This window comes from Phocoena phocoena, chromosome 11, assembly GCF_963924675.1.
Source record: "Phocoena phocoena chromosome 11, mPhoPho1.1, whole genome shotgun sequence".
Classification (NCBI taxonomy): domain Eukaryota; kingdom Metazoa; phylum Chordata; class Mammalia; order Artiodactyla; family Phocoenidae; genus Phocoena; species Phocoena phocoena.
This window is the reverse complement of record NC_089229.1, coordinates 52,174,186-52,202,036: the sequence shown is the minus strand read 5'-3', so window position 1 is coordinate 52,202,036 and position 27,851 is coordinate 52,174,186. Positions and strand designations below refer to the sequence as shown.

The 27,851-nt window shown below is 39.5% G+C and overlaps 1 protein-coding gene across 1 annotated transcript in view; it reads right to left on the bottom strand.

Moving 5' to 3' along the window:
• C11H12orf56 (chromosome 11 C12orf56 homolog) overlaps positions 1–27,851 on the bottom strand; it is a 59,568-nt gene that overhangs the window by 18,927 nt on the left and 12,790 nt on the right. The window contains 5 exon segments of the mRNA XM_065888163.1: positions 3,024–3,113; positions 4,079–4,185; positions 10,749–10,886; positions 19,508–19,588; positions 23,636–24,047. Of these exon segments, the coding sequence (XP_065744235.1) occupies positions 3,024–3,113; positions 4,079–4,185; positions 10,749–10,886; positions 19,508–19,588; positions 23,636–24,047 (828 nt within the window).

The following is a 27,851-nucleotide window of genomic DNA, read 5'->3' as shown; positions in this document are numbered from 1 at the left end:
CTTTCCCATGTTAGGGAAGTTTTCGGCTATAATCTCTCCAAATATTTTCTCACGTCCTTTCTCTCTTCTCCTTCTGGAACCCCTATAATGTGAATATTGTTGTGTTTAATGTTGTCCCAGAGGTCTCCTGGGCTGTCTTCATTTCTTTTCATTCTTTTTTCTTTATTTTGTTCCGTGGCAGTGAATTCCACCATTCTGTCCTCCAGGTCACTTATCCTTTCTTCTGCCTCAGTTATTCTGCTATTGATTCCTTCTAGTGTATTTTTCATTTCAGTTATTGTATTGTTCATCTCTGTTTGTTTGTTCTTTAATTCTTCTAGGTGTTTGTTCTTTAATTCTTCTGGGTGTTTGTTAAACATTTCTTGCATCTTCTCAATCTTTGCCTTCATTCTTTTTCCGAGGTCCTAGATCATCTTCACTATCATTATTCTGAAATCTTTTTCTGGAAGGTTGCCTATCTCCACTTCATTTTGTTTTTCTGGGGTTTTATCTTGTTGCTTCATCTGGTACAAAGTCCTTTGCCTTTTCATTTTGTCTGTCTTTCTGTGAATGTGGTTTTCCTTCAACAGGCTGCAGAATTGTAGTTCTTCTTGCTTCTGTTGTCTGCCCTCTGGTGGATGAGGCTATCTAAGAGGCTTGTGCAAGCTTCCTGATGGGAGGGACTGGTGGTGGGTAGAGCTGGGTGTCGCTCTGATGGGCAGAGGTCAGTAAAACTTTAATCTGCTTGTCTGCTCATGGGTGGGGCTGGGTTCCCTCCCTGTTGGTTGTTTGGCCTGAGGCAACCCAGCACTGGAGCCTACCTGGGCTGTTTTGTGGGGCTAATGGTGGACTCTGGGAGGGCTCACACCAAGGAGTACTTCCCAGAACTTCTGCTGCCAGTGTCCATGTCCTCACGGTGAGACACAGCTACCCCCCGCCTCTGCAGGAGACCCTCCAACACTAGCAGGTAGGTCTGGTTCAGTCTCCCCTGGGGTCACTGCTCCTTCCCCTGGGTCCCGATGTGCACACTACTTTGTGTGTGCCCTCCAAGAGTGGAGTCTCTGTTTCCCACAGTCCTGTCGAAGTCCTGCAATCAAATCCCACTAGCCTTCAAAGTCTGATTCTCTACAAATTCCTCCTCCCGTTGCTGGACCTCCGTGTTTGGGTGCCCGACGTGGGGCTCGCAACCTTCACTCCATTGTGTGGTATGTGTTCTCCAGTTTGTGAGTCACCCACCCAGCAGTTATGGGGTTTGATTTTATTGTGATTGTGCCCCTCCTACCATCTCACTGCGGCTTCTCCTTTGTCTTTGGATGTGGGGTATCTTTTTTGGTGAGTTCCCGTGTCTTCTTGTCAATGATTGTTCAGCAGTTAGTTGTGATTCCGGTGCTCTTGAAAGAGGGAGTGAGGACATGTCCTTCTACTCCGCCATCTTGAGCCAGTCTCTTGGAGCTGCTTTTGATGTTAATCCTTTGACGAACAAGACAAACTCAGGATTTAGTCAAGAGTATAGTCATCACTGAGACACCTGCTCCCTGCGGATCCCAGAAGCTTGTGGGGGCCCTCCGGGGGCTACTGTTTGTTCCGGTGCGTGGGCTTCTCATTGCGGTGGCTTCTCTTGTTGCGGAGCATGGGCTCCAGGTGCACAGGCTTCAGTAGTTGTGGCTCACGGGCTCTAGAGCGCAGGCTCAGTAGTTGTGGCACACAGGTTCAGTTGCTCTGTGGTATGTGGGATCTTCCCGGACCGGGGCTTGAACCCGTGTCCACTGCATTGGCAGGTGGATTCTTAACCATTGAGCCACCAGGGAAGCCCATACTATATGGCCTTTTGCAGAAATGTTTGACCATCCCTGCTATAATGCACAGTATGCCCATAGTCCCTGGCACAGAGCAAGTTGCTTAAGCTATGTTAATGAGTATTATCATTAAAATTTATTTGTAAAGGTCTCTAATAAATAGCCTGGACAAATATTACTAAAAGTTCTTATTCTTCCCTCTGGTTTAAATGTTTCAGAGTCCATGGCTCTCATCCTTCTTCCACCTTCTAGTACAAGAAATGTAGATAAACAATTGATATGGGTAGAAAAAAATTAAGATTTTAGTCAGACCATTGCCCAAGGGTGTAATTCATAGCCTATAAATCTCATAAAAAGGTCAAGCAGATAATATGGAAGACATGCGAACACATACTTTCTGTGGCAAAGAATGCTGTTGTCCCTCACTATACGTTCTTCCATTATTCCTTTAAATTACAGATGTCCCATTGCCATCTATAGTTTAGCTAGGCACACAGCTGTCCAACTACAGACGCATTTTGCAGCCTCTTCTGCACCTAGAAACACCATGTGCCTAAAGTTCTCACCAACAGAAGGTAAGCAAAAGTCTTATACGCCTTGCTTAAAAAGGAAAGTTGCTCGCCCTTTACTTCTCTTCCCGATTCCCACAGGGAGTTATGAAAGCAAGCAATTTAGCCAGCTAACCATGAGGACAAAGATAGCATGATAGAAGATAGCAGAGCAACAAAAAGGAGGGAACCTAAGTCTCTGGCTGATCTCATAGAGGAAAAGCGTGGCTATTAACTCGGGACTGTTATGTAAGAATGATGTAAATTTTTATCTTCTTTGGGCCACATATCTTGGAGTATCTTACAACAGCTTTCCCTCCAATGTCATTCACTCCAAGGTCACACAATTATATACTAAAGGGAGCTACTATAGTTCCTGCCTTTGCAATGTGGATAAAAGTGTACTCTAGAAAATTCTAATAGAGACCCCCTCGTTTTTAACGTATGATGGGTCATTTGGTCTTTTTCAGGCAATGACAAAAGATAAACTTATGCTAACAAAATGTTTGTGCCCCCAGTAATCAGAGAGAACTCAGTATGTTAATTAATCTATTCATCAAAGAAGGAAGTGAGACAAAAGAGTTTAATATATTTACAAGGGGATTGAACAGAGAAGTCAAGAGAGTTGAGTTCTGGAAGACACTCAGTAGAATAGTTAATGGGTTGCAACTACAAGGTCTCAATTTTTAAAAGGCCTTACTTCTTAGCTGCCAATGTGTTCAGGGGTGATGCCTCAGTTTCTGTTTCTCTGAACATCAGTCCCAGAGTCTGTATAATTTCAATGCATGCCCTAGAAAACAAAGAGAAAAAACATCACGGAAATGGCATGATTTCATTGTAAGTTAAGAATTCCACAAAATCAGTAATGCTCAATAGAACTGCATTCAGGGCTTCCCTGGTGGCGCAGTGGTTGGGAATCCGCCTGCCAATGCAGGGGACACGGGTTCGAGCCCTGGTCTGGGAAGATCCCACATGCCGCAGAGCAATTAAGCCTGTGAGCCACAACTACTGAGCCCGCGCGCCTAGAGCCCGTGCTCCGCAACAGAAGCCACCTCAATGAGAAGCCCGCGCACCGCAACAAAGAGTAGCCCCCGCTTGCTGCAACTAGAGAAAGCCCGTGCGCTGCAACAAAGACCCAGTGCAACCAAAAAAGTAAAAATAAATAAAATAAATTAAAAAAAAAAAAAAAAAGAAAAAAAAATAGAACTGCATTCAGATAGCCATGTAGAAAAAAGTATAGGAAGGAAATTCTGTATATTAAATTGCCAACATTGGCTGAGTGTCTACTCTGTGACTGCTACATAGTATGCACTCAAAAATATTTGTTGAATGAATGAATTAATAGGTGCATGTCAGGATTAAAAGTCGTTTACATATTGATTTTTGCACTTATTTTTTGCAAAGTTTTAATGATAATCACACTATTTTTAAACTACATTTAATAATTTTAACTGTTTCAAGTAGTCATTTCTGGCTCAAAATTTCAAAGGTAAAAAAGGGAATACAGTGAAAGGTGTCTTTTATTCATACACTCATTTTTTTCCCTTTTGGGACAGCCAGTATTACTAGTTTCTTGTGTAGTTTTTCTTTAACTATACAATTAGAACAAAACAAATGCTGTTTTTAAAAAATCTATGTGAAGCAAAACTTGCTGCCCTATTAATCATTAATACAGTATATATTTTGCCCAGTGCCTTCCATTTATCTTGAACATCCTAGGGAAAAAGTATCTATGATTAACCAGTTAGTACTTACACCAGCTCACCAACACTTTGGCTTTTATTTTGATGTGCATTCTTATCCCTAGACTCTGGCAAGTACTCATGAAGTTTGTTTACTAGGAAATAAAAAAGGTCACTGGTCTGTGAAAGCAAGCAGGAAAGAAGACAGTAATTAAGGTACCTGTTGGCAAAACTCTCAATTCTTACATAATAAAAATAAGAAGAAATGATTTGTTCTTCAATTAGGGAGAAAGTGATTTACATTCTCTCTCATTAACACTAGCATAACCCAAATTGAAAATATACTTTTACTTACAACCAGGAGACCATTGTCCTGGTGAACAGAGCCAGAGCTAAAACCTAGCGGGTGATGCTGAGAGATGCCTTCTAGGCCCAGCTTCACCATTAATAGTGAAGATCATCCAGAAGTAGGTGTATAACGTTAGGCCAGTCATTCAGTCACCTTGGAATAATAATATTAAATGGGGGCCACTATATTTCCTGCCTTTCCAAAGTAATTTGGCCTTTGTGAGGACATAAGGAAATAATGGCTAGAAAAGCACTCATTTAAAACTGTTTACTAATTCAGGAACAAATGTACAGCACTGGTATAGCCTATGAAGATGGTACAGAATGATTTTAATACTTCTGTTAATACAGTGGAAATGTAGATTGCCACTTCTGCCAAAATAAACACTGACTTAAGAGTGTGGGAACCAGTTTTTCTGTGTTCCTTTCCAGTCTCATGAGATAATTGAGCATGAAAATAAGCACAGGCCCATGAAATCAGGCAAGTCGGTACTAATGAGAATAGGATATAATTGCTTCTCTTTTCTATTCCTCTACTGTTCATTTTTTTCCCAGCACTTTCGTTTACTAGTGGCAACTTAAGACTTTTCGTTTAGACAGGTATATGTGTGCTCAGAAGAGGCTGAGGACGGCAAGTGGAGAGAGGGAAGGACAAAAGGAGCAGGATGTACACCTTGGCCCTCTCAGGAGTGCTGGGGTTGCAGAGGGTGGTAACTTTACACGCTGACTCTGGAGCCAGGTTCTTTGAGTTCAAATACCAGCTCTGCCACTGGGTAGCTGTAGGACATTTGCCAGATTACTTATACATTCTGTGACTTTTCATCTCTAAAATGGGATTAATAGAATCACCTCATGAGGTTGGTGTTAGGATTAAGTAAGATATTATTTGTAAAGCCTGAACAGTACTCAACATCTTGTACATGCTTAAAAAATGTCAGTTATTATTGTGATCTCCCACCGCTCAGTGGTTCAGGAATTTTCACTTATAAAATATCTTCCGCCTACCAGCAACAACATGAAAGAGTCTCAAAAACATTATGTCAAAAGAAGCCAAACACAAAAGTGTACATAGTGCACAATTCCATGTAAGTGGAATTCTAGGACAGGCAAAACTAATCTATGAGGACAGAAAGTACAATAGTTGCCTGAGGCCAGGGGTCAGAGGAAACTGACTGCCAGGGGGCACGAGGTAGCCCTAAGGGGTGATAGAAATGTTCTCAGTCTTGACTGGGGTGGTGTTTATACAGATATATACATTTGTTAAAACTCTTTACAATGCACTCAAAAATATGTGCACTTTATTATATGTAAATTGGACGCCAATATTTCTCCATAGAAGATATACAAATTGCCAATAGCATGGGAAAAAATGCTCAACATCACTAATCATTAGGGAAATGCAAATCAAAACTATTAGGTAGGTACCTAACATGTTGTGGGGCATACTTAGTTAGGTACCCCCAACACTCATTAGAATGGCTACTATCAAAAAATCAGTAAAGGGCTTCCCTGGTGGCGCAGTGGTTGAGAGTCCGCCTGCCGATGCAGGGGACACGGGTTCGTGCCCCGTTCTGGGAAGATCCCACATGCCGCGGAGCAGCTGGGCCCGTGAGCCATGGCCGCTGAGCCTGCGCGTTCGGAGCCTGTGCTCCGCAACGGGAGAGGCCGCAACAGTGAGAGGCCCGCGTAACACACACACACACACACACACACACACACATCAGTAAATAACAAGGATGTGGAAAAACTGGAGCCCTTATGCACTGTTGGTGGGAATTTAAAATGGTATAGCTGCTGTGAAAAGCAGTATGGCGGTGCCTCAAAAAATTAAAAATAGAATTACCATATGATTTAGCAATTCTGCTTCCAACTATACTCCCAAAAGAATTGAAAGCAGGGTCTCAAAGAGATACTTACACACCCATGTTCATAACAGCGTTATTCACAGTAGCTAAAATGTAGAAGCAACCCAAGTGCTAATCAATGGATGAATGGATAAATAAAATGTGGTATTACATACCTGGAATATTATTCAACCTTAAAATGAAGGAAATTCTGACGTATACTATAACATCAATGAATCTGGAAGACATCATGCCAAGTGAGATAAGCCAGTCACAAAATGACAAATGCTGTATAATTCCTCTTACATGAGATATTTAGAATAGTCAAACTCATAGAAGCACAAAGAGGAATGGTGGTTGCCAGGGGCTGGGGGGAAGGGGAAATGAGGTGTTGTTGTTTAATGAATATAGTTTCAGTTTTGTAAGATGGAAAGAGTTCTGCAGAAGGATGGTGGTGATAGATATACAACATGAGTGCCTAACACTGAACTAGACACTTAAAAATGGTTAAGATGGTAAATTTTATGTTATATGTATTTCACCATAGTTTTTAAAAACTGAAGGGAAAAAAAACTTCATGAAGAAAAAAAGAATGGTTGGGAAATAACATGTCTAGAGAACTCTTTCATTCATTCATTGAACATGTAACTATTGATTGCAGCCATGTGGCAGGCACTGTGCTAAGTAATGAGAATAACATCTTAAGCAAAACTGACAAACTGGACATGGTGTCTGTACTCCTAAAGCTTGCAGTTTAGTCAACCTGTACAAAAGTGTTCTCGTAATTTAAATTTTTTCTTGTAATAAAATTGAAGAATAAAAATTACCTACAGAGGAAAATTATACCTCAATGAAGTTGATTTTTAAAAGGGAAAATGATAAACATTTGACCCTTGAACAACATGGGCTGTGAGTATAACTTACAGTCAGCCCTCCATATCTGCGGTTCCACACCTTGGATTTAACTAACCATGATCGTGTAGTAGTTTAGTATTTACTATTGAAAAAATCAACATATAAGTGGACCCAAGCAGTTCAAACTAATGTTGTTCAAGGGTCAACTGTATATATTGTGATTATATAATATTATATTGTTTATTATATGATTATAATAATTGTATTATTAATTATAAGAATATGCCTATAGTTATTCATTATATTAACTTTATTTATTTATTTATTTTTGCATACGCGGGCCTCTCACTGTTGTGGCCTCTCCCATTGCGGAGCACAGGCTCTGGACGCACAGGCTCAGCGGCCATGGCTCACGGGCCCAGCCGCTCCGCAGCATGTGGGATCCTCCCGGACCGGGGCACGAACCCACATCCCCTGCATCGGCAGGCGGACTCTCAACCACTGCGCCACCAGGGAAGCCCCTATTATAATTTTTAAATATATATGTATAATTTCCCATCCTCTTACCCAAGAACCAAAAATTAAAGCTGCCTCTAATTTCCCCACCCCAGTGTGGGTTCTTAAGGGAGCTTCACATAAACTTACATTCTGCAGGGAGCCCAGCACAAAGTTGGAAAAAAACACTGCTTTAGCTTAAGGCTATGATAACCATTTAAATAAAAGAGCTCCTAAAAGAAGATTAAAATGTTGAGTTTTACTAGTCATATTTGTTAACTCTGTGTAAATGAATATGAGACTAGATTTTGGTTGCAGATTAGAGAGAGAACATAAGGCTACCAGCTCTGAGGGACACAACATCCTCCACTGAAGTAGGGAAAGACCCCAAACAGGGAGACTACCCATGTGCCTTTTATTTCCCTCTCTATTCACTTTGACCTTTCATTTTTGACAACTAAATTAGAAGATCTTCTATTGTAGTCCATCTAAGGATATTACATTAAAGAACGGCTGCAGAATTTTCAAGTAAGAAGCAGAACATGAATGCTTTGCTCCTAGACTTCCAATCAGTTTAATTTTTCACAAGAGAATAAAATTTCAATTTATTATGAATTGACTGTGCAACCTGATATATGCAGGCATTATGTTACGCCTTAGGGAGAATACAAAGATGAGTGTGACACGTGCCTGTCCTGAAGAAGCTTATAGAATACTATGGTAAATAACAAATATATACCAAGCAAAAGGGAGAATGTCTGTGCTAATTCTTGAGGGTAGGGACTGTGTCTTAGCCATGGTTGCCTTTCTAGTGCCTGTTACTACAAGCACAGAATAGGCATGCGATAAATGTTTATTGAATCATTAAAGAGAAAGTGCTATGGGAGATGCTGTAGAACTGCATTGTCCAATACAGAAGCCGCTAGCCACATGTGGTTATTTACATTTAAATTGACTAAAACTGAATAAAATTAATGTTTCACTTCCTTGGTCACTAGCCATGTTCAAGTGCTTAATAGCCGCATGTGGCTAGGTGGCTGCTTTACTGAACAGTGCAGATTATAAAATATCAAGGAGAGTTCTAAGGCACAGAACTGCCATAACAGATCAAAACGAGGAAGGTACCAAAGTTCTCCATTGAGGAAAGGCAAAGAACAGCATTTGAGATGAGCCTTGGAGAATGAATGGGTAGGATTTTAACAGGAGAAAATGGAAAGAGTATCCTAGAGAGCAATAGTAGGGGAAAACGTGGAGGGGCTGGGAAGGGCAGGGTGTTCCAATCATTTCCCATGGCTCAAGCTTTTACAGAAAAGAGGTGAGAGTGGTGAAGTGGTGGGTTGAGTGGGCTAGACCTGGTTTTATTCCCTTTCTCTGCATCCCTCTTTTCCTCCACAGCCGAGGGCACCTGCTTCAGGCCTGTTTTAAGATCGGAGACGCTTAAGACCAACATTCTGGTATTCAGCAATCAACACCCTTCTTCCGAGTCTAACCCTTAGGTGGTAGCTCCGTTCTCCTGCCTAGACATCTGCTTTAAATCAATCCCCTGATTGTGTCCAGGTTGTCTAGGTGGACCTCTTCTTTGGGCCCTGAGCTAAGTCCTTTGCCAGTCCTTTCCCAGCTACTGACTTTACTCTTGACTTTGTATCGTTGCTACTCCCCCCAACCCCACATTCCATGAAGGCCCTGTTCCCAAATCCTGAACATGCAGATCTTCCTGGTGCCAAATGTTTATGCAGACATCTGGGTGTAATCCACTCACATGCTATAATGCCCTGATATTTCTCATTTTGCACATTCTCTTCGTAGAGATCACTCTCGTCCTTGGGCACTGTGCCTTCTCCCTTAGCATCTACAGCTGGATTCGTTTTCCCAGTGGCTGCCCTATGCAGATGTTGGCCCCTTCCTGATAACCCACCCTGCTAAAATAAAGGCCATGCCTGTCCAAACTTGGAATCTGTGACAAGAGGTCAGTAGTGGAGAGCCTTAAATGCCAAAGCCAAAGTGCTTGTACTTAATAAGGAGAACCTCAAGAAGTTTTTCAGGAAGCAAAGTCCTCACAGTCAGTGTTATAGATGAGTAAACACCATGTAGGTTGGACTGGAGAGGTTTATTTGGGTGGGAGATAATACCAATTTCTTTAGCCTTTCCATGTGGACTCTTCATAACCATATGTAAGTCACGTTGATGCCTGTCCCTGTATTTTCCATAATTCTCTGAAGTTTTTTAGTTAAAACTTGGATGGTGTATTCCTAACAGTGTCTATCTAGCTCAAGCATTTTTGATTATACAGCACTACATCATCCTTACCTGCCTCAATGTTGGGGACACCTGATACTCTATTCTCTGTAGCTACTCTGCCCTCTAATTAGGGTGATCAACCATCCCAATTTGCTTGGGACTGGTCTACCTTTTGCACTAAAAGTCCCAAGTGCCATGAACCTCCTCGGTCCCAGGCAAACTGGGACAGTTTGTTATCCTAGTCTAGGTAAACCAGGATGGTTGGTCATCAGATGTGTCAAGCACTAAGAATCTAAGAAATGGCCAAGACTGTCAGGTATGGCTGGGGAAGCTGTGCACTTCCCAACTGTGCAATAAAAAGGTGGCAACTATGTATAAGACCACTAACCAGAATGAGTCTCGTTAGCACGGCACCAGTACTCACCTGGGCTTCTCAATACCTTCACCTAAACCTGAGACTACAGGTCAGTCTTACAGAGTAAGTGTGTAACTTGCCAAGTGGGAGCTAGACTGCTTTGACTTCCCAGGAGTCACCTTTTAATAAATAGCAATCCTACATTCAAAAGTAACTTTTTAATTATATTTTTATTGTAAGGGAACATACACATAAGACTTCTTGAAATGTACTTTCTCATCTCACTGTCCATACTCATACTTCTTGCATGCCAGGAGCTTCCCCTCGATCTCTCTTTCTTTGTGTCTGCTAACCCAACCCATGTGACCTACTGTCTTTTCCCAACTGCTCTCTCCCCTCTTCTGTCTCCCTGGCCCCAACACACCATATACAATGATTCCATCACAAGATTTCAGGCATCAAGATGATTGCATTAAACTTAATCAGCATTTTAAAATGCAGCATCAGTATACAACATTTATTTATATTTTACTTTAAGATTGAATATGCTGCATTTGATAAACAGGTAAAACAAGCTTTAAAGATTAAAAATAAGACAAAACAACTACTTTCCAGAAAAGCCTTTTCAGAATGAAGTTTTTCGGGGCTGCTACTTTAAGTTCTGTAATTAAACAAAGTATCTTCCTCAAAGTATTGTCTTTAAGAAAAAGTTCAGATTTAAGTTGACTGAAGTGCTTAATTTTCTCCTCAGATATATAAAAAGAAAAGAAAATTTTCCATGGAAAAAATAATAAACAGCAGTTGAGGAATATCAACGATTATTGCTAGGTCTGTAAAACTTTGTTACTAACTGAATTTTAATATAGTTTTGTACTTCTAGCTTTGTTACTTATCAGTAATGAAACTTGCTCCTCCCAAACTGAACTATTTAGTAATCTCCAAACATACTTTTTTGCCATGCCCCTTTACTCAAGCTGTACATATCATGAATACTCTCATTGTTCCTGGTAAACTTCTGTCCCTCTTTCATAGTCCAGCACAGAGTTTGTTCACATACCATTTACCATAACCCACGAATCATATGTAATATTATTTGCTTAGTATTCTTTAAATCAACTCATTTTTTCTTAGAGAAATTTTTTTATACAGAAAATTTTGTATCACTACTTCACATGGGAAAACCAGTACCATTTGCTATAAATAGCACGTAACTAAAAATAGCAACAAAATTCTAAGTAGATGCTCCCTATTTTGAGCCTGAAGTCTGCTCTCCCTTTGACAAAAAGGCATATGAGCATGTGTTTGAGAGCTGCCACTACTGGCACCAAGCCAAGAGGTTCTCCCTAATGAGGTCAGACGAATTGGAAAAGGGAATCATTTTTTACCATGGAATTCAAAGTTATTTCATGCCATGTCAGAATACCACATGAAGTCATCTTCCATTACTGCCCCATGTGCGTTCCACACTTCAGGAAAAGCTGGCTTAGCTGAAATGAGTTAACACCTTCTTCTCAGAGCTTTCCCTAATTCCACCAATGATGGGGAACCCTCTCCCATAGCACTTTTTCCATACTTCTTACACCACACTAATCCTACTTCACTCCATCGCAGTTATTTGTGTACTTGTCCTGGCCCCTCAGCTTCGCAGCAACTTGAAAACACATTATCAGGTTAGATATTGTCTCCATCTCCCACTGTGCTCAATAATAACAACCTGTACTTAATTGAGCACTGACTCTATGGCGGGGTCTGGCCTGGGTTCTCTTCATGGGCTAGCTCATTCAGCGTCACTAGGAGGGCTGAGCTGGGAATTGCTATCGCATTTATAGGATGTTAAGTAGCCTGTCCAAGCTAACACAACCAGTGATTCAGAGAAGCAGGGTGCAAAGTAACAGTAACAGAACATATGTGGGTTGATGGAAATGTCTTAGAATTTCTGACTTGAAGTAAAAATATTTTTACCACTTATTCCACAAATCTTGATACCAGCCATTTATTCCAATAATGCTACATGGAATCTTGGTTCTTGCCCACTCCTTCCCCCTTTATTTAAAAAAATTCTAAGATGCTCTCCTCTCTGCAATCAATGAACCTCTCTTATTAACGCAAAAATTAAAACTTCCTGAAAAAAAGTCTCTTTTCTAGTGGAGATACTGGAGGAGATGATCGTTAGGAATTCAGTCTTAGCCATCAAAAAGACTGTTGGCAAGGATGTGGAAAAAAAGGGAACCTCTGTACACTGTTAGTGGGACTGTAAATTGGGACAGCCGCTATGGAAAACAGTATAGAGGTTTCTCAAAAAACTAAAAATAGAACTACCATATGACCCAGCAATTCCACTTCTGGGTACCTATCTGAAAAAAAATGAAAATACTAATTCGAAAAGAGACATGCACCCCAATGTACATAACAGCATTATTTACAATGGCCAACATATGTAAGCAACCTAAGTACCCATCAGCAGATGAATGGATAAAGAAGGTGTGGTATACATACACAATGGAATACTACTCAGCCATAAAAAAAAATGAAATTTTGCCATTTGCAACAACATGGATGGACTTGGAGGGCATTATGCTAATTGAAATAAGTCAGATAGAAAAAGGCAAATAATGTATGATATCACATATATGTGGAATCTAAAAAATACAACAAACTAGTGAATATAACAAAAAAGAAACAGACTCACAGATCTAGAAAACAAACTAGTGGTTACCAGTGACGAGAGGGAAGGGGAGAGGGGCAAGCTGGAGGTAGAGCATTAAGAGGTACAAACTACTATATATAAAATAAATAGGGGGACTTCCCTGGTGGTGCAGTGGTTAAGAATCCACCTGCCAATGCAGAGGACATGGGTTTAAGCACTGGCCTGGGAAGATCCCACATGCCATGGAGCAACTAAGCCCATGTGCCACAACTACTGAGCCTGCGCTCTAGAGCCTGCGAGCCACAACTGCTGAGCCCAAGTGCCACAGCTACTGAAGCCTGCGCGCCTGGAGCCCATGCTCTGCAACAAGAGAAGCCACCGCAATGAGAAGCCCGCACACCGCAATGAAGAGTAGCCCCCGCTCGCCGCAGCTAGAGAAAGCCCGCACACAGCAACAAAGACCCAACGCAGCCAAAAATCAATCAATCAATAAATAAATTTATAAAAAATAAAATAAAATAAATAGGGACTTCCCTGGTGGTCCAGTGGGTAAGACTCCATGCTCCCAATGCAGGGGGCCTGGGCTCGATCCCTGGTCGGGGAACTAGATCCCGCATGCATGCCGCAACTAAGAGTCCGCATGCCGCGACTAAGAAGCCTGCATGCTGCAACTAAAAGATCCCACGTGCCTCAACTAAGACCCAGTGCAGCCAAAATAAATAAATAGATAAATAAATAAATACATAAAATATTAAAAATAAATAAGCTACAAGGATATATTGTACAGCCCAGGGAATATAGCCAATTTTTATAATAACTATAAATGGAGTATAATCATTAAAAATTATGAATCACTATGTTGTACACCTGAAACATATAATATTGTAAATCAGCTGAACTTGAGTTAAAAAAATGCAAGAATTCAGTGATAACAGTCATGAAGGCAGAAGAACATGATTATGAGCATAGGGGCAGTGTCAGACAGGCTGATCAATATCCTAGATCTGCCCCTGCTCCTCTGAGTAACTACCATGGGCAAGTTTCTTAGTCTTTCTGTGCCTCAGTTTCCTCATGTGTAAAATGGGGATGATGATAGTACCTATCCCATTGTGCTCTTTTGATACTTTAGTTACTTCATGTGCTTAGCACACAGTAAGTGTTTAATCAATGTTATCTAAGTAACAGAGGAGTAAGCTTTGAGATCTTGCTTCCCTATACATCCATTTCTAACTACTGCCACATTTCATTTGAAAAATAACCATAGGGGAGTGGGAAGGGTAAGCTGGGACTAAGTGAGAGAGTGGCATGGACATATATACACTACCAAATGTAAAATAGCTAGCTAGTGGGAAGCAGCCGCATAGCACAGGGAGATCAGCTCGGTGCTTTGTGATCACCTAGAGGGGTGGGATAGGGAGGGTGGGAGGGAGACGCCAGAGGGAGGAGAAATGGGAATATATGTATATGTATAGCGGATTCACTTTGTTATAAAGCAGAAACTAACACACTATTGTAAAGCAATCATACTCCAATAAAGATGTTAAAAAAAAAACCCATAAAATCCCTCTATTCTCTGAGAATTCCAAAAAACAACAGAAATGTAGTTTTCACGAAGAAATGAGCTTAGAAAAGCAAAAGCCCAGAAAAAATACAATATCAGCACAATTATTTTGAAATTGATTTTCCAGTTTTTTCCGTTAGGAGTCAGCAATTTGCTAAGATCCATGTAGAAAGGAACTGTTTTTATCTTTTGGCACCTATGATATCATAGGTGCCAAAAGATTATAATAATATCAAACTATATTTTTTTCAAAAAGTTCAAAACAAATTTCATAAGAGAAAGCACACAAATCTCTTCATACGAAAAATCAATTAATATATAAATTGAGGTCTCATATACCTCATAAATTCAAGTTAGATTCAGTAGCCTATATTTCTACAGAGAAGTTATGGATAATCACAGTTTCTCTGAACATTCAGAGAATATTTGCTTTTACACAGATGACAAACGTTCTTTGACTAATTTAAATAAGAAAAAGTCTAGGGCTTCCCTGGTGGTGCAGTGGTTGAGAGTCCGCCTGCCGATGCAGGGCACGCGGGTTCGTGCCCCGGTCCGGGAAGATCCCACATGCCGCGGTGCGGCTGGGCTCGTGATCCACGGCCGCTGAGCCTGCGCGTCCAGAGCCTGTGCTCCGCAACGGGAAAGGCCACAACAGTGAGAGGCCCGCGTACCGCATAAAAAAAAAAAGAAAAAGAAAAAGAAAAAGTCTAGGCCAGAAGAATCCATTATTCAACTTAGGAATAAGAGGAAATTTTACATTAATGTTAATAGATATTCTGTATTTTCATGAGCTAGAAAACATAAATTCATGCAAATAAAGTAGCAGGAGGATTACTGATTTAATGATAAGCTCTATTTTTACTATTTTTTTCATTTTTCCAGACATTTAATATCAGTAATACCTTACATTTGAATAATGCTTTACAGCTGGTATGGTTTTTCATACATTATCTCAGAAGCTCTGTGTATATGTTCACAATGGTCAGATTATAGAACTCACAACTGTGACAAAATCCTAATTTGAAAACCCAAAGAATACTTACTTCTTTTAAACTGAAGGACTTCCCTGGTGGCGCAGTGCTTGAGAATCTGCCTGCTTATGCAGGGGACACGGGTTTGAGCCCTGGTCTGGGAGGATCCCACATGCCGCAGAGTGGCTGGGCCCGTGAGCCACAACTACTGAGCCCGCGCGTCTGGAGCCTGTGCTCCGCAACAAGAAAGGCCGCGACAGTGAGAGGCCCGGGCACTGCGATGAAGAGTGGCTCCCGCTTGCCACAACTAGAGAAAGCCCTCGCACAGAAACGAAGACACAACACAGCAAAAATAAATTAATTAATTAATAAACTGAAGGTGCCTTGTAGGCACAGACTATTTCCTATGTATCTTGTGCATATATTTGCATCCTTCATGGTGCATTAAATTACTACACTTTAAATATGTTGCCTTCAGAAATTAACTTTACAAGAAATATGCTTTTCCTGAGTCAGGACAGTGGCAGAACTCTCCTTGCCTTCAGGGATAAATTTCAAGCCACGCAAAGTAAGAGCCTGTTTTTATTATACAATTAGCTTTAAAATCACTTTATATAATATAGTACCAAAATTAAAACTGATACTTTTTTTTAGAATAAACATAAGAAAACATGTAGAAATTCTAAGCTATCTGTATAATCATCTTTTAAAAAAAGAAATCCCGGGACTGGGCTTCCCTGGTGGTGCAGTGGTTAAGAATCCGCCTGCCAATGCAGGGGACACAGGTTCAAACCCTGGTCCGGGAAGATCCCACATGCCGCGGAGCGACTAAGCCTGTGCGCCACAACTACTGAGCCTGCGCTCTAGAACCCGCGAGCCTCAACTACTGAAGCCTGTGCACCTAGAGCCTGTGCTCCGCAACAAGAGAAGCCACTGCAATGAGAAGCTCGTGCATCGCAACAAAGAGTAGCCCCGACTCACCGCACCTAGAGAAAGCCCTCATGCGGCAACGAAGACCCAACGCAGCCAAAAATAAAATAACTTTTAAAAAAAGAAAGAAAAAAAAAGAAATCCCAGGACTTCCCTGGTGGTCCAGTGGTTAAGACTCCACACTCCCAATGCAGGGGGCCCCGGTTCCATCCCTGGTTGGGGAACTAGAGCCTGCATGCTGCAACGAAGATCCCGAGTGCCGCAGCTAAGACCCGGCACAGCCAAATTAATTAATTTTAAAAAAGGAAATCCCAAACATTATGTTATTTAACCCCTACATAACTCAGAACGTATCTCGAAATAACTGGAACATTTCCTTGCAAAATCATCATTATCACACCAACAAACCTATCAATAATTCTATGGTATTGTCTAATACCTAGTCCATATTCAAATGTTCTCTCTTGTCTTAAAAATGCCTTTTTATATTTGGTTCATTAAAACCAAGATCTAAATAAGATAATTGCTATATTTGCTTGCTATGTTTCTTAGATCTTTTAAAAACTTCTACTACGGAAGTTTTCAAACATACACAAAAATGGAGAAAGTCTTATAAGAAACCCTCACATACCCATCACTTAGCTTCAGTAATTTTCAACATTTTGCCAGTCTTGTTTTATCTATTCCCTTACACACACACGCACACACACACACACACACCTTTTAAAATTTTGAGATAAAATATACATAACCTAAAATTTACCATTTTAACCATTTTCAGGTGTACAATTCAATGGCATTAAGTGCATTCACAGTGTTGTGCAATCATCACTACTATCCATTTCCAGAGCTTTTTCATCTTCCCAGACTCTGCATCCATTAAACAATGTCTCCATTCCTGTCTCTCCATGGCTCCTGGTAACCTATATTCTGCTTTCTGTTTCTGTGAATTTGCCTATTCTAGGTGTCTCATATAAGTGGAACCATATTTGTCCTTCTACTACTGGCTTATTTAACTTAGCATAATTTCTTCAAGCCTCATCCATGTTGTCACATGTATCAGAATTTCATTCCTTCTCAAGGCTGACACACCCACACTTTTAAGTCAGATTCCAGTTTAATTGTTTGAACAAAGATATGTCATAGGTGGTGCTATGTGTTTCATGTTACATCAAATAATGAGGCATTGTATAATTTTTAAGTGCTCCATTATAGCATCCCACTTAAGTGATTCTAAGACTGATCAGTGTTTGGTTATTTACATGATCCCTCCATTTTGAAATTCCACTTCACGTTTCTGTCTGATGGTTCCGTCCACTGAGGATCTTTGCATGAATCTATTATTTCATCAGAGGTTAAAAAAATGGTAACTTTCTAATTCTGTTAAACCTCCCACATTCATTAGCTGGAATTCTGTAAAATGGAATTTGCTCTCATCAACTTGGGCTACTTGGTTACCCTGAACTAATTACAGTTTATGCAGGAAAGGCAGGATAAATGCTTAATTCTTTCCATTTGTTTGCTGACTTGCAGAAAAATGAATTAGTGCCCTATTTACTTCTAATGGAGTTCAGTACATTTTTATTTCTTAACCGGGTGGGGGAGGGTAGGAGGGAGGACTTTCTCTCTATGATGCATCATTATACACTTTGGAATTTTTATATATTCGTTATGTTTTAACCATCTCATTCATTATTTTTTCTGATTCTTGATTTGTTCCATCTTTGGCTATCAGGAGGCCCTTCATGTGGGCTCCTGTGTCCTTTAGTTTGAGCCCTGTTACTCTTTGCATTCTGCCACAAGCTGTTTCAGACTCATTTGTATATTTCCTACCCCAGACCTAGAATCAGTCATTCTTCCAAGGAACTGTGGTTCCCTTTAATGGGGAATGAATTGTATCTTTTAAAATTAAACTTTCCCTTAGTTCACTTACATCACCTCTAATATACGTCACTATCGTAAACCTCTCAAAAGTCACTCATGACTTACTTAATATCAAAATTATTGGCACCATCAATTGACAGAGTGCTCTCTAAGTACAAAGCACTGTTTTAAGTAAGAAAAATACAAAAATTAATAAGACATACTCCTTGCCTTCCAGGGGCTCACAATCTATTGGAAGTAATCGTCACATCACAAGTAACTACTTCAATGTAAGGCTGACTATGATAAGAACATAATAGAACTATGAAGTCTGGATAAAATCCAAACTCCTTTGCCTTGCATATAAGGTCCCATCCTCTATCTTATTTCATTCATTCATTCATTGTATAAAGGCTTATTGGCAGCCTACTATGTGCCAGTGACCAAGGAAGAGTCCCTGCCCTTAAGGAGCATATTGCATAATAGGGCAGCACATAAACAAGCAATCCATAATACAGAGTGGACAGTGCTACAGATACGTAAGCACAGGACGTTATGGAGGGTCCCTCTTAACTTAGTCTTGAGAAATGATTTTTAGACAAAGGGATAGTGAGGTAAAACTTGAGGAGTTGAAGTTTCTATGAAGGGGAAGAAGAGAAGAGAGTAGGGTTCTAGAATAGAGGCCATCACGTTAGGGCCCAGATTAACAGGGAGCTCTTTGAGAGCTATGAGTTCATTTGGATCAGGAGCTTAGGGCAGGAGTGTGGAGGACACAATAGAAAAATAGAGACATCAGGAAGATTTGTAAAAAGCTGTTATAGAGTGTACACCTTCTAAGGGCAATGGGGAGCTATGGAAAGACTTTAAGGGAGGAGTTCCACGATCACGTTTGTACTTCTGAAAGATTCCTCTGTTGTATTGAAGAATGGTCTAGAGAGGGGCAAGAGTGAAAGCAGAGGCCAGCCAGGAAAATACTGTCAGAGCCCAGAACAGATAATTGGATCTGAGCACGTGGCAGTAGAAAGAAGTGGGTGTTATCCAGATATATTCAACAAGTACAGTAAATCATGTGGTGATGACTGGGTTAGGGGATGGGGATCTTGGGATCCAGGACTCCGGCTTAGGCTGTCTAGAGATAATGACATCATGCCCTGTTTAGGAAACATAGATGGAAGGTCAGGTCACAGAAGGAAGAGGCTGAGTTCTGTTTTGAATATGCTGACGTTATGGCTCCTGTGAAACATACAAGAAGTGATATCCAGTGGGTAATTGTCTTTGCAATTCAGGGCAAGAAGAGATGTAGACATAAATGTGATGCTCAGCATCACATAGAGTTAGGAGAGGCAAAGAGGGCGAACACCGCGCCCCCCCAGTGCAACTCTGTCCTGTCATCACTCCTTACCTATATGGCTTTTGACTTCCAGTAGCAGGACTGAGCTCACTAACATATAGGGGATCTTGTAAAAGAGTAGCTTTCTGAAAGAGGAAAAAAAGTGGGAATAGTTAGAATTTTTGTTTACTGAAAAATCAATTCCCACTACTTTTAGTCAATATCATATATCTATTCTTTAATCCCTTCTACAGTACATGATTTGTAACTCATTCCAGTATTTGATAATACTACAGGGAATTTTTTCCTTATATAGTTTTTTTAAAGTTTTAAACATAGCATTTGTTCATTATAAAATAGAATAATCTATCAAAATCAAACAGTACAGAAATGAAAAGTAAATGATAAAAGTTCCCTATCTCTCCCTACCCTTTCTGTCTCAATATTCAAAACACCTTACTGTTGTTGGTTTGGTTTATATTCTTTCAGGCATATAAAAACATGTTAATTATAACATATACATTTATAATATTTACATGTTAGATGATATATTTTTATAATATGTATTTAATACTAGCTACATCATATCACATATTAATCTGGATTATTTTTCACTTAATATATGGTGGACAGTTTTTCATGTCTATGTATATAGATTTACTTCAGTCTTTTTAATAATGATTACCCAGTATTACATAGCCGAGATATACAATAATTTTGTTAACTATTCCCCCATTAATGGGGTTATTTTTTCCTTAAATCTTTAGTGCTGCCGCTTCCCGCTCATACTGGGTCTTGAAACAAATTGGCATGTAGTGTAATAATTTTTTATTTATGTTGAGGCTTAACAGACAGGTCAGAAGGAATTTCTGAAATGTTGCTGATTTACAACTCCAAACAACTCCTGTCTTATTCCTTAATAAGAGTAGGGTGGTGGGTGTGTGTGTAGGGGGGAATTATGTACTTTTTCTTACTATTTTTGTCATTGCTTTATGTTTAAAAAAAAAAAGCTGCCTTTTTTTTCTCTCCAAATGTTTATGCTTGCCTTAAATCTAGAATTTTAATTTGAGGATATTCGTTATTTAGCTTTCTAGCAGTTATTCCACAATGTATGAAGGGCAAAGAATTGCCATATTTTGTCTTTGTAGAATTTGAGATGCTAAACAATGCAGATGTAATTACTTTTGGTGAAAGTTACAGATAAAATGGGTTACTGACAAGGACAACTCTTTGGAAACCTTTAAAATCAGAATGAGTGCTAATTTCTAACTGGATGGTTTACGTTAATTTTACCTGAAAGTATACAGAGAGTTAAGATGTCTAATTCCTTTTCCCGGGAGCATTTATCCATACCTCAAAATGAAAGAAATCTCAAGGCACAAGAGAGCAATTACCCAAGATAATTCTGACAGATTTAGGAGATTATTTTTGTCCATTTCCTAAAATTTATGAAGATAGCCAAGACTAACCAAAGGTGACCAACCTAATGAAAGACTTCAACAATGTCACAAAAAAGTCACAACTTTTAAAATGTTTATATTGTTAATATCTTATTCTCACTAGAATGAATGCTAACCTGATAGATTCATCATTTATATATGAAATATTTGCTTACTCATTTTTCATCCTTCAAGGGATAGAACATTGGGGTTTTTTTGCCTGCACTGCGAGGCATGCAGTATCTTAGTTCCCTGACCAGGGATAGAACCCACACCCCCTGCAGTGGAAGCACGGAGTCTTAACTGCTGGACCGCCAGGGAATTCCCAGAACATTGTTTTCAATGATAATATCTGACAACTCATAAAGATAACCCCCCTCCATCCACATTATTTCAGTGGTCATAGAAAAAAAAAAAAAAGCAGACTGTCTGGGTTCAAATCCCAGCTCTATATTAGTTGTACAACCTTGAATATATCATTTAATTTCCCTGTGCCTCAATTTCCTCATCTATGAGATGAGAATAACAGTCCTACCTCGTAGGACTGTTGTACAGATTAAATGAGTTAATATACAGAAAGCATCAGAACAGTTCCTACCAATAATAACACTACACGTTAGTTGTTTGTTATTGCTTGTAGTATCAGAAGGGCTATGAATTGGCCTATCTGACTTACCCCATCCATGCCTTTGCTGCAGAATTTAAAAGTAGTACTTAAAACTGGGAGTTAGTTAAACAGTTATTTTGAAATATTTAGGTAGATTTTTAGAAGTCAATTAAATTGTGGTTTTCTATTAGAACATATGAAGCCTTCTTTTAATAGATCAGGATTTTCCCTCTATTCATGATTCACTTACATTCTTAATTTGGAGAAAGCGGTTTAAAATTTTAGAGAGGAATTTTAAACATTTAACATTTAATTTAAACAATAACATTCTAAACTGTGCTATGAGAAAAAAATGAGAGTTGTCTTGCAATCTTCCACAGTTTTTGGCCACTTATAAAACCCCCTCCTTCCTAGCTTCTTCCGAGTGAAAAGAGTCTTTCATACTTCTTAATATTATTATGTGGGAAGATCAATAATAAAAATTATGTATCACTGAAGATAAGTAAAAAGGGTCATACTATTCTTTTAATAAATTGCTTATTTTAAAACTGATTCTGGTGTTATAAGAAGATCCCTAAATGGGAGTTCTGACTTGGCCCCTACACTTATTATATAATGTTGAGTAAGTCACTTAGAATTTTTGTGCTTCAGTCTCCTCATTTATAAAATAAGGGACATAGACCAGGTGATCTCTATAAAATTATCTGATCTTATGACAATGAGTGTCAACTACAAATTGGCACTTGCCACTGGCACTTGCCATCTGCCTCTACAAGGATTAAATCATGAGCTGCTGCAGCTGCTAACTTTTCAACACCCCCTGAAAGGAGTTCAGGGTGGAGAGCAGAAATGAGGCACGCTGCGCTCTGGGAAAAACTGGCAGAACAGGTCTTCAGATAGTTAGATATTTTCAGGAGCCAATTTTATGAGCCCAGTTCTTGTATCTCCTCATATCTAGAAAAGCACTACTAAAATCCTTCATAACGTCTGTGCCTCGTGACGAGCAGTAACCTTCACAAGACTAGCAGAAACCTTCTGCAAAAAATAAGTGCTTGATTGCATGTACTCCCCTTTCACCAAAATCATATATATACTGACCTTCCCCCCTACCTGTTTGGAGCAGTTTCTCAGAGCTATTTGTTTTGTTTTTTGGGTTTTTTTTTTTTTTTGCGGTACGCGGGCCTCTCACTGTTGTGGCCTCTCTCGTTGCGGAGCACAGGCTCCGGACGCGCAGGCTCGGCGGCCATGGCTCACGGGCCCAGCTGCTCCGCGGCATGTGGGATCTTCCCGGACCGGGGCACGAACCCGCGTCCTCTGCATCGGCAGGCGGACTCTCAACCACTGCGCCACCAGGGAAGCCCTCTCAGAGCTATTTGCGATGCTGTCTCCCGAGCTATAGTCATCGTTTTGCCCAAATAAAACTTCACTCACAAATCTCATGTTGTGCTTTTTTTTTTTTTAAGTCAAAAACTCCCACTAACCTACTTTCAATAACACAACTAAGAAATACAGAAACATATTGATACTGTTGAACTTTATCTGAGCTCCCTGGTCTCTGAAAGCAGAATGGTTGAGAAATCACCCCAGCTAACTGCGAAAGACCACCCTGCTCACAAATATTCCAAGATAAGCCAAGATAAGACTTGTCTCCAACCTTCCTCATCGATTCCCATGAGACTCACTGCTGACTCCCTTGTTTATTACCTGCCTCTATAAAACCTCAGATCCATCTCCTTTTCTTGAAGACATGTCTCATTAATGAGCATTTTCCCTATTGCAATAGCCTGGTAAAATCATATCCTTAATTGTCCAGTGCATTATGTCTTGCACAATATTACTAAATTCGAAGGTTAAACTTCCAAAATGGGGAGGAAGAGCAGGGAAGCCTACCCTAAAAAACAATACTCAAGGGCTTCCCTGGTGGCGCAGTGGTTGAGAGTCCGCCTGCCGATGCAGGGGACGTGGGTTCGTGCCCCGGTCTGGGAAGATCCCACATGCCGCGGAGCGGCTGAGCCCGCGAGCCATGGTCGCTGAGCCTGCGCGTCCGGAGCCTGTGCCCCGCAACGGGAGAGGCCACAGCAGTGAGAGGCCCGCGTACCGCAAAAAAAACAATATTCAAGTCAAGGTTAACTTAGGAGGACACTTACTATAACATAATTGTTCCATGAACGTTTTAAGTGCAGAAATATTGATGAAGTTGTGGAAATAATGTACTAATGAAGTTCTGACTCCTTTTTCTCTAGGTTTGGGTTACTCTGTAAAGGGGAGGCCAGGGAGGAATTTCCTAAGTAAAACTCATTTCCGTTCCCACTGCACTTGAAAGGGATTTCACTTAGAGAGTCTTTGTGATCTGAAAGTCCCTGGGGTTCTTTTGTGTTTGTAGTGCAAAATGGCACACCGACAGCCTTGCTAGTGGCTGATGTGGGCTGACAGCTCCTCCTGGAGGGGGTAGGTAAGGGTCGACAGGCACTTTGGCCATGAAGGGACAGCTTCTTGAGGTCCGAAGGAGGGCCAAGAGTTGAGTCCTTGGATGGTGGTGTGCTGCTCTCTTGGTGGTACCTGTCAGGTAGAATTTAGAGTTAAACATAATATTCAGAATTTAACAGTAAGGAACAAAGAGAACCCAATGGCCCCATTGCAGCAGTTTAAGAGTCTGAAAGTAAAAGTCTTCACATAAAAGAAATGCTTGTAAGAGAAAGGAGTGATTTACTCTCACCTGCTGTTGACCATTGACCTAGAGGAGGTATGGCACAATTCTTCAGTATATACTCCCGCTTTCAGAAATAAAACTCTATGCTATGTCATTTAAAGAAGGATTTTTTATATCTAAAGCCTTATGCCTGGCCTTCACAGAGCCCAACATTCCCGGTGAAAGGACTTTTCATTCTAGTTTTGAAACTTGTTCTTTCATCTTGCATTTCTAATGGATCCTATAAAGAAAAAAGAACTATTCATATGGAGAGATGAAGAGAGATTCTTTAAATTTTTATTTATTTTTGGTGGGGGGAGAGAGATTTTTTTTAAATGGTGTTTTCTTTGACTCATATTTTGCTAACACTCTCTGATTTTTCCAATATCATCCCAATAGCAGCAGCACTTTTTTTCAGAACCAATTCTGGGTCCCATCTTTTACCTTCTCTATTCTCTCCAGCTCGCCATGACTCATTTCTTTTCTCTGCAACACAAGGAAGCAAGTGGTAGAGGCTAAGAAGTTGCAGAGTATGAGATCTAAGTTCTAATCCAGGCTCTGCCACTCAGTGGTTATGTGACTTAGATTGACCTAAGCCTCAATTTCCTAATTTTAAAATAGGAACAATAATAGAACCAATTTCATTGAGTTTGTGTGAGGATTAAGTAAGAAAATACATGCAGTGTTTTTTAACACTGGAAACACTCGGTAGGTGCTAGGGATTAATATTATCCTATATTGCCTTGAATTGCTGGTTTATCATTTTACATTAAGATATCTTATCTTCCTTATGAGACTGGCACCTCCATGAAAGTGGAAAACCACTTTGTTTTTATTAGTTCTTAACTTTAAACAGGTATAAAATTCATTCATCATCTGTACAATGCTATGAACTGTGCTGAGTTCCAGCCCTCAGCTCCCTCTTCCACTGACCTTACATACGTGTACACGCATGCATGCACACACACACACACATACACAAGTGCTCACCTCAGTTCATTTATCCAAGTTCCATCCCCCTTAAACAGCCATCCTTGCCAAACCCTCAGGCTTAAGGATGTGCACACTGGCATTGTGGTCCCAGAGCATGATCAGGAAAGAGAGTGTACGAGCACCCCCTCCTTCCTGCACTCTTCTTGCCCTGGGGAGTGGCACATGACATGGCCAGATTTTAAACACACAACTAAACAAATTAATGTATATGACCCATAATCTCTGAATGCCACTTACTGATTATCTTACCTTGCCCTATTTCTTTATAGGATTCTAGTACTATGTAACAATGATATCGAAGTATCTAAGAATATAAGATGCTCATATAGGATTTTCAGGTCAATGAATATGTGTAGCCCAGAAATGGATGATACATACTCCAATCCTCTTGAAAGTGGTAGCTTTTCTTTATTCTTGTAGATGATATTTTCTAAAATTTTCTCTATGGAAATTAAGAGAGTTAAATAACCAGTGCACAGGTTATGTTAGGTAATGTTATGAAATTATGTTAAAATGTTCATTTTAGGCACAACATATGTTTCATGTGAAAGGTCAGCAAAATGATTTCAGGTAGTTACAGAAAGGCACACTTGAAGTGACTGTTATTTACTTACTTAGTTGTATGAAAAATTTATTATTTTAAAGAGCTAAAAGAGCTTCTAAAAAGGATTACCTTTTTGACAGCATAAGTTAAAATGTCATGGACATTATAGTTTCACCAGTGAAGCAAGCCAACTCATAAAGTTGAACTGTATTTTTCACATGAAATTCAATAATACCCACTTTTAGTAGTCTGATTAAAGAGTAGTTCATTACTAAGCAAGAGTTCTAGAACCTTGAGTTTCAACATGTGTCAACTTCACATTTATACAACTAAGTTGCTAAAAGTCAAGTGTTTTTCTAATGAGCTGATTACATATCTCTAGAGAGAGCCACCGCAAAGGAGAAAACAATGGGAGAACTGGGAAAGAGAACTCCAGAATCAAAAGTATGCACAAATCCTTTTTCTCCTTTCTCCCTCTGCATCAAACACAGATAAACTCCTTGAGGCTGAAACTGTCAGGTTAAAAGCCAGAGTCCAAAAAGCAGCAGGCAACATTAAACAGCTTCAGAAAAATGCAAAGTCAGCTAAGAATGCAAAGTACATATATACTAGCATATTGACTCTATCAAGAAATGAAGAAAAATGGTAAATAGAATTTACTTAACTTCTTTCTCATCCTTTTTAAGAGTTTTAAAATGGAATAGAAAAAAATCATCGATTTTTAAAACTTAAAAAGGATGAGAAAGAAGTTAAGTAAATATGAAAACGGGGAGTTTAGTGTTCATGGAAAGTAAAACACCTATCAGACCGAAATTGTCAGATTAATGTGCTAAAATATAAGAAACAAGCAGAACAATAAGGAACAATGATTCTTCCATAAAAAAAAATATAGATCTAGATCTCAAGATGTAGAATTTGAGCTCTCCTGAATAAAAAATTCCCCATGAAGACTCTACTAAAGCAGAATTGGTGAAATATAAGCAATTCTATGTAAAATAATTCAAAGCTAGAAAATAATTCTCAGATATTTAAGTGTAATCAAGAGGCTGGCAGAGACCAGTACCAAACTCTTCATGTGACCCAGAGTCACATAATATTCAAAATGTCCCAGACACAATCCAAAATTATTTGACATTTGAAAAGCCAGGAAAATCTCAATACCTTATGAGGAAAAAGAAAATTAACAGATATCAATCTTGAGATGAAAAAGATGTTGGAATTATCAGACAAAAGCTTTAAGGTAACCATCATAACCATGCTCCAATAAATGAGAGTGAACCCCTTTGAAACAAATGGAAAGATAGAAAGTCTCAGCAGAGAAATAGCAAATATAAAAAGGAACCAAATGGAAATTTTAGGAGGAAAAAATACACTACAATAACTAAAAATTTTTAAATTCTCTGAATGGACTCAGTGAGCAGAGTAGAGATAACAGAGAAAAGAGTCACTGAATTTTGAAGATAGAGGAATAGAAATTATCCAATTTGAACAATCCAGAGAGAATAGAGATTGAAGAGAAAAATGAACACATTCTCAAGGGATTGTGTGACAATATGAAAAAGACCTAATATTCATGTCTTCAGAGTCCCAGAAGGAGAGGAAAAAGAGTGGTACAGAAAAAATATTTGAAGGAATAATGGTTGAAAACTCTCCAAATTAGGCAAAAGACACAAACTTATTGATTCAAGAAACTGAGTGAATCCCAAGTAAGATAAACTCAAAGAATTCCACACCAGACAGATCATAATCAAACTGCTGTAAGTGATAAAGGAAATTAAGAGATATTTAGAACCGAATGGCAAATATACATCAAATACATGTGATTCAGCTAAAACAGATTTTAGTTTATAGCTGTTGTTGACTCTGGGTCTTATTTAAATTCCATGTAGGATGTTATTATTTTTTTTTTAAATCGGGCAATCAACTGCTGTGTGCATTCTGTTCAGGATTTTTATTTCCATTCAGAGGGAGAGGTAGGGCAAAGTGTGCTTACTCCACCTCGACCAGAATTAAAAACTTAATTAATTTTATTACATCAAAATTAAAATTCTACTCAGTAGAAGACACCACATAGAATAAGCTAATAGGTAGTTGACAATATGGGATGAGGTATTTTTAATCTCTAAAACCAATAAGC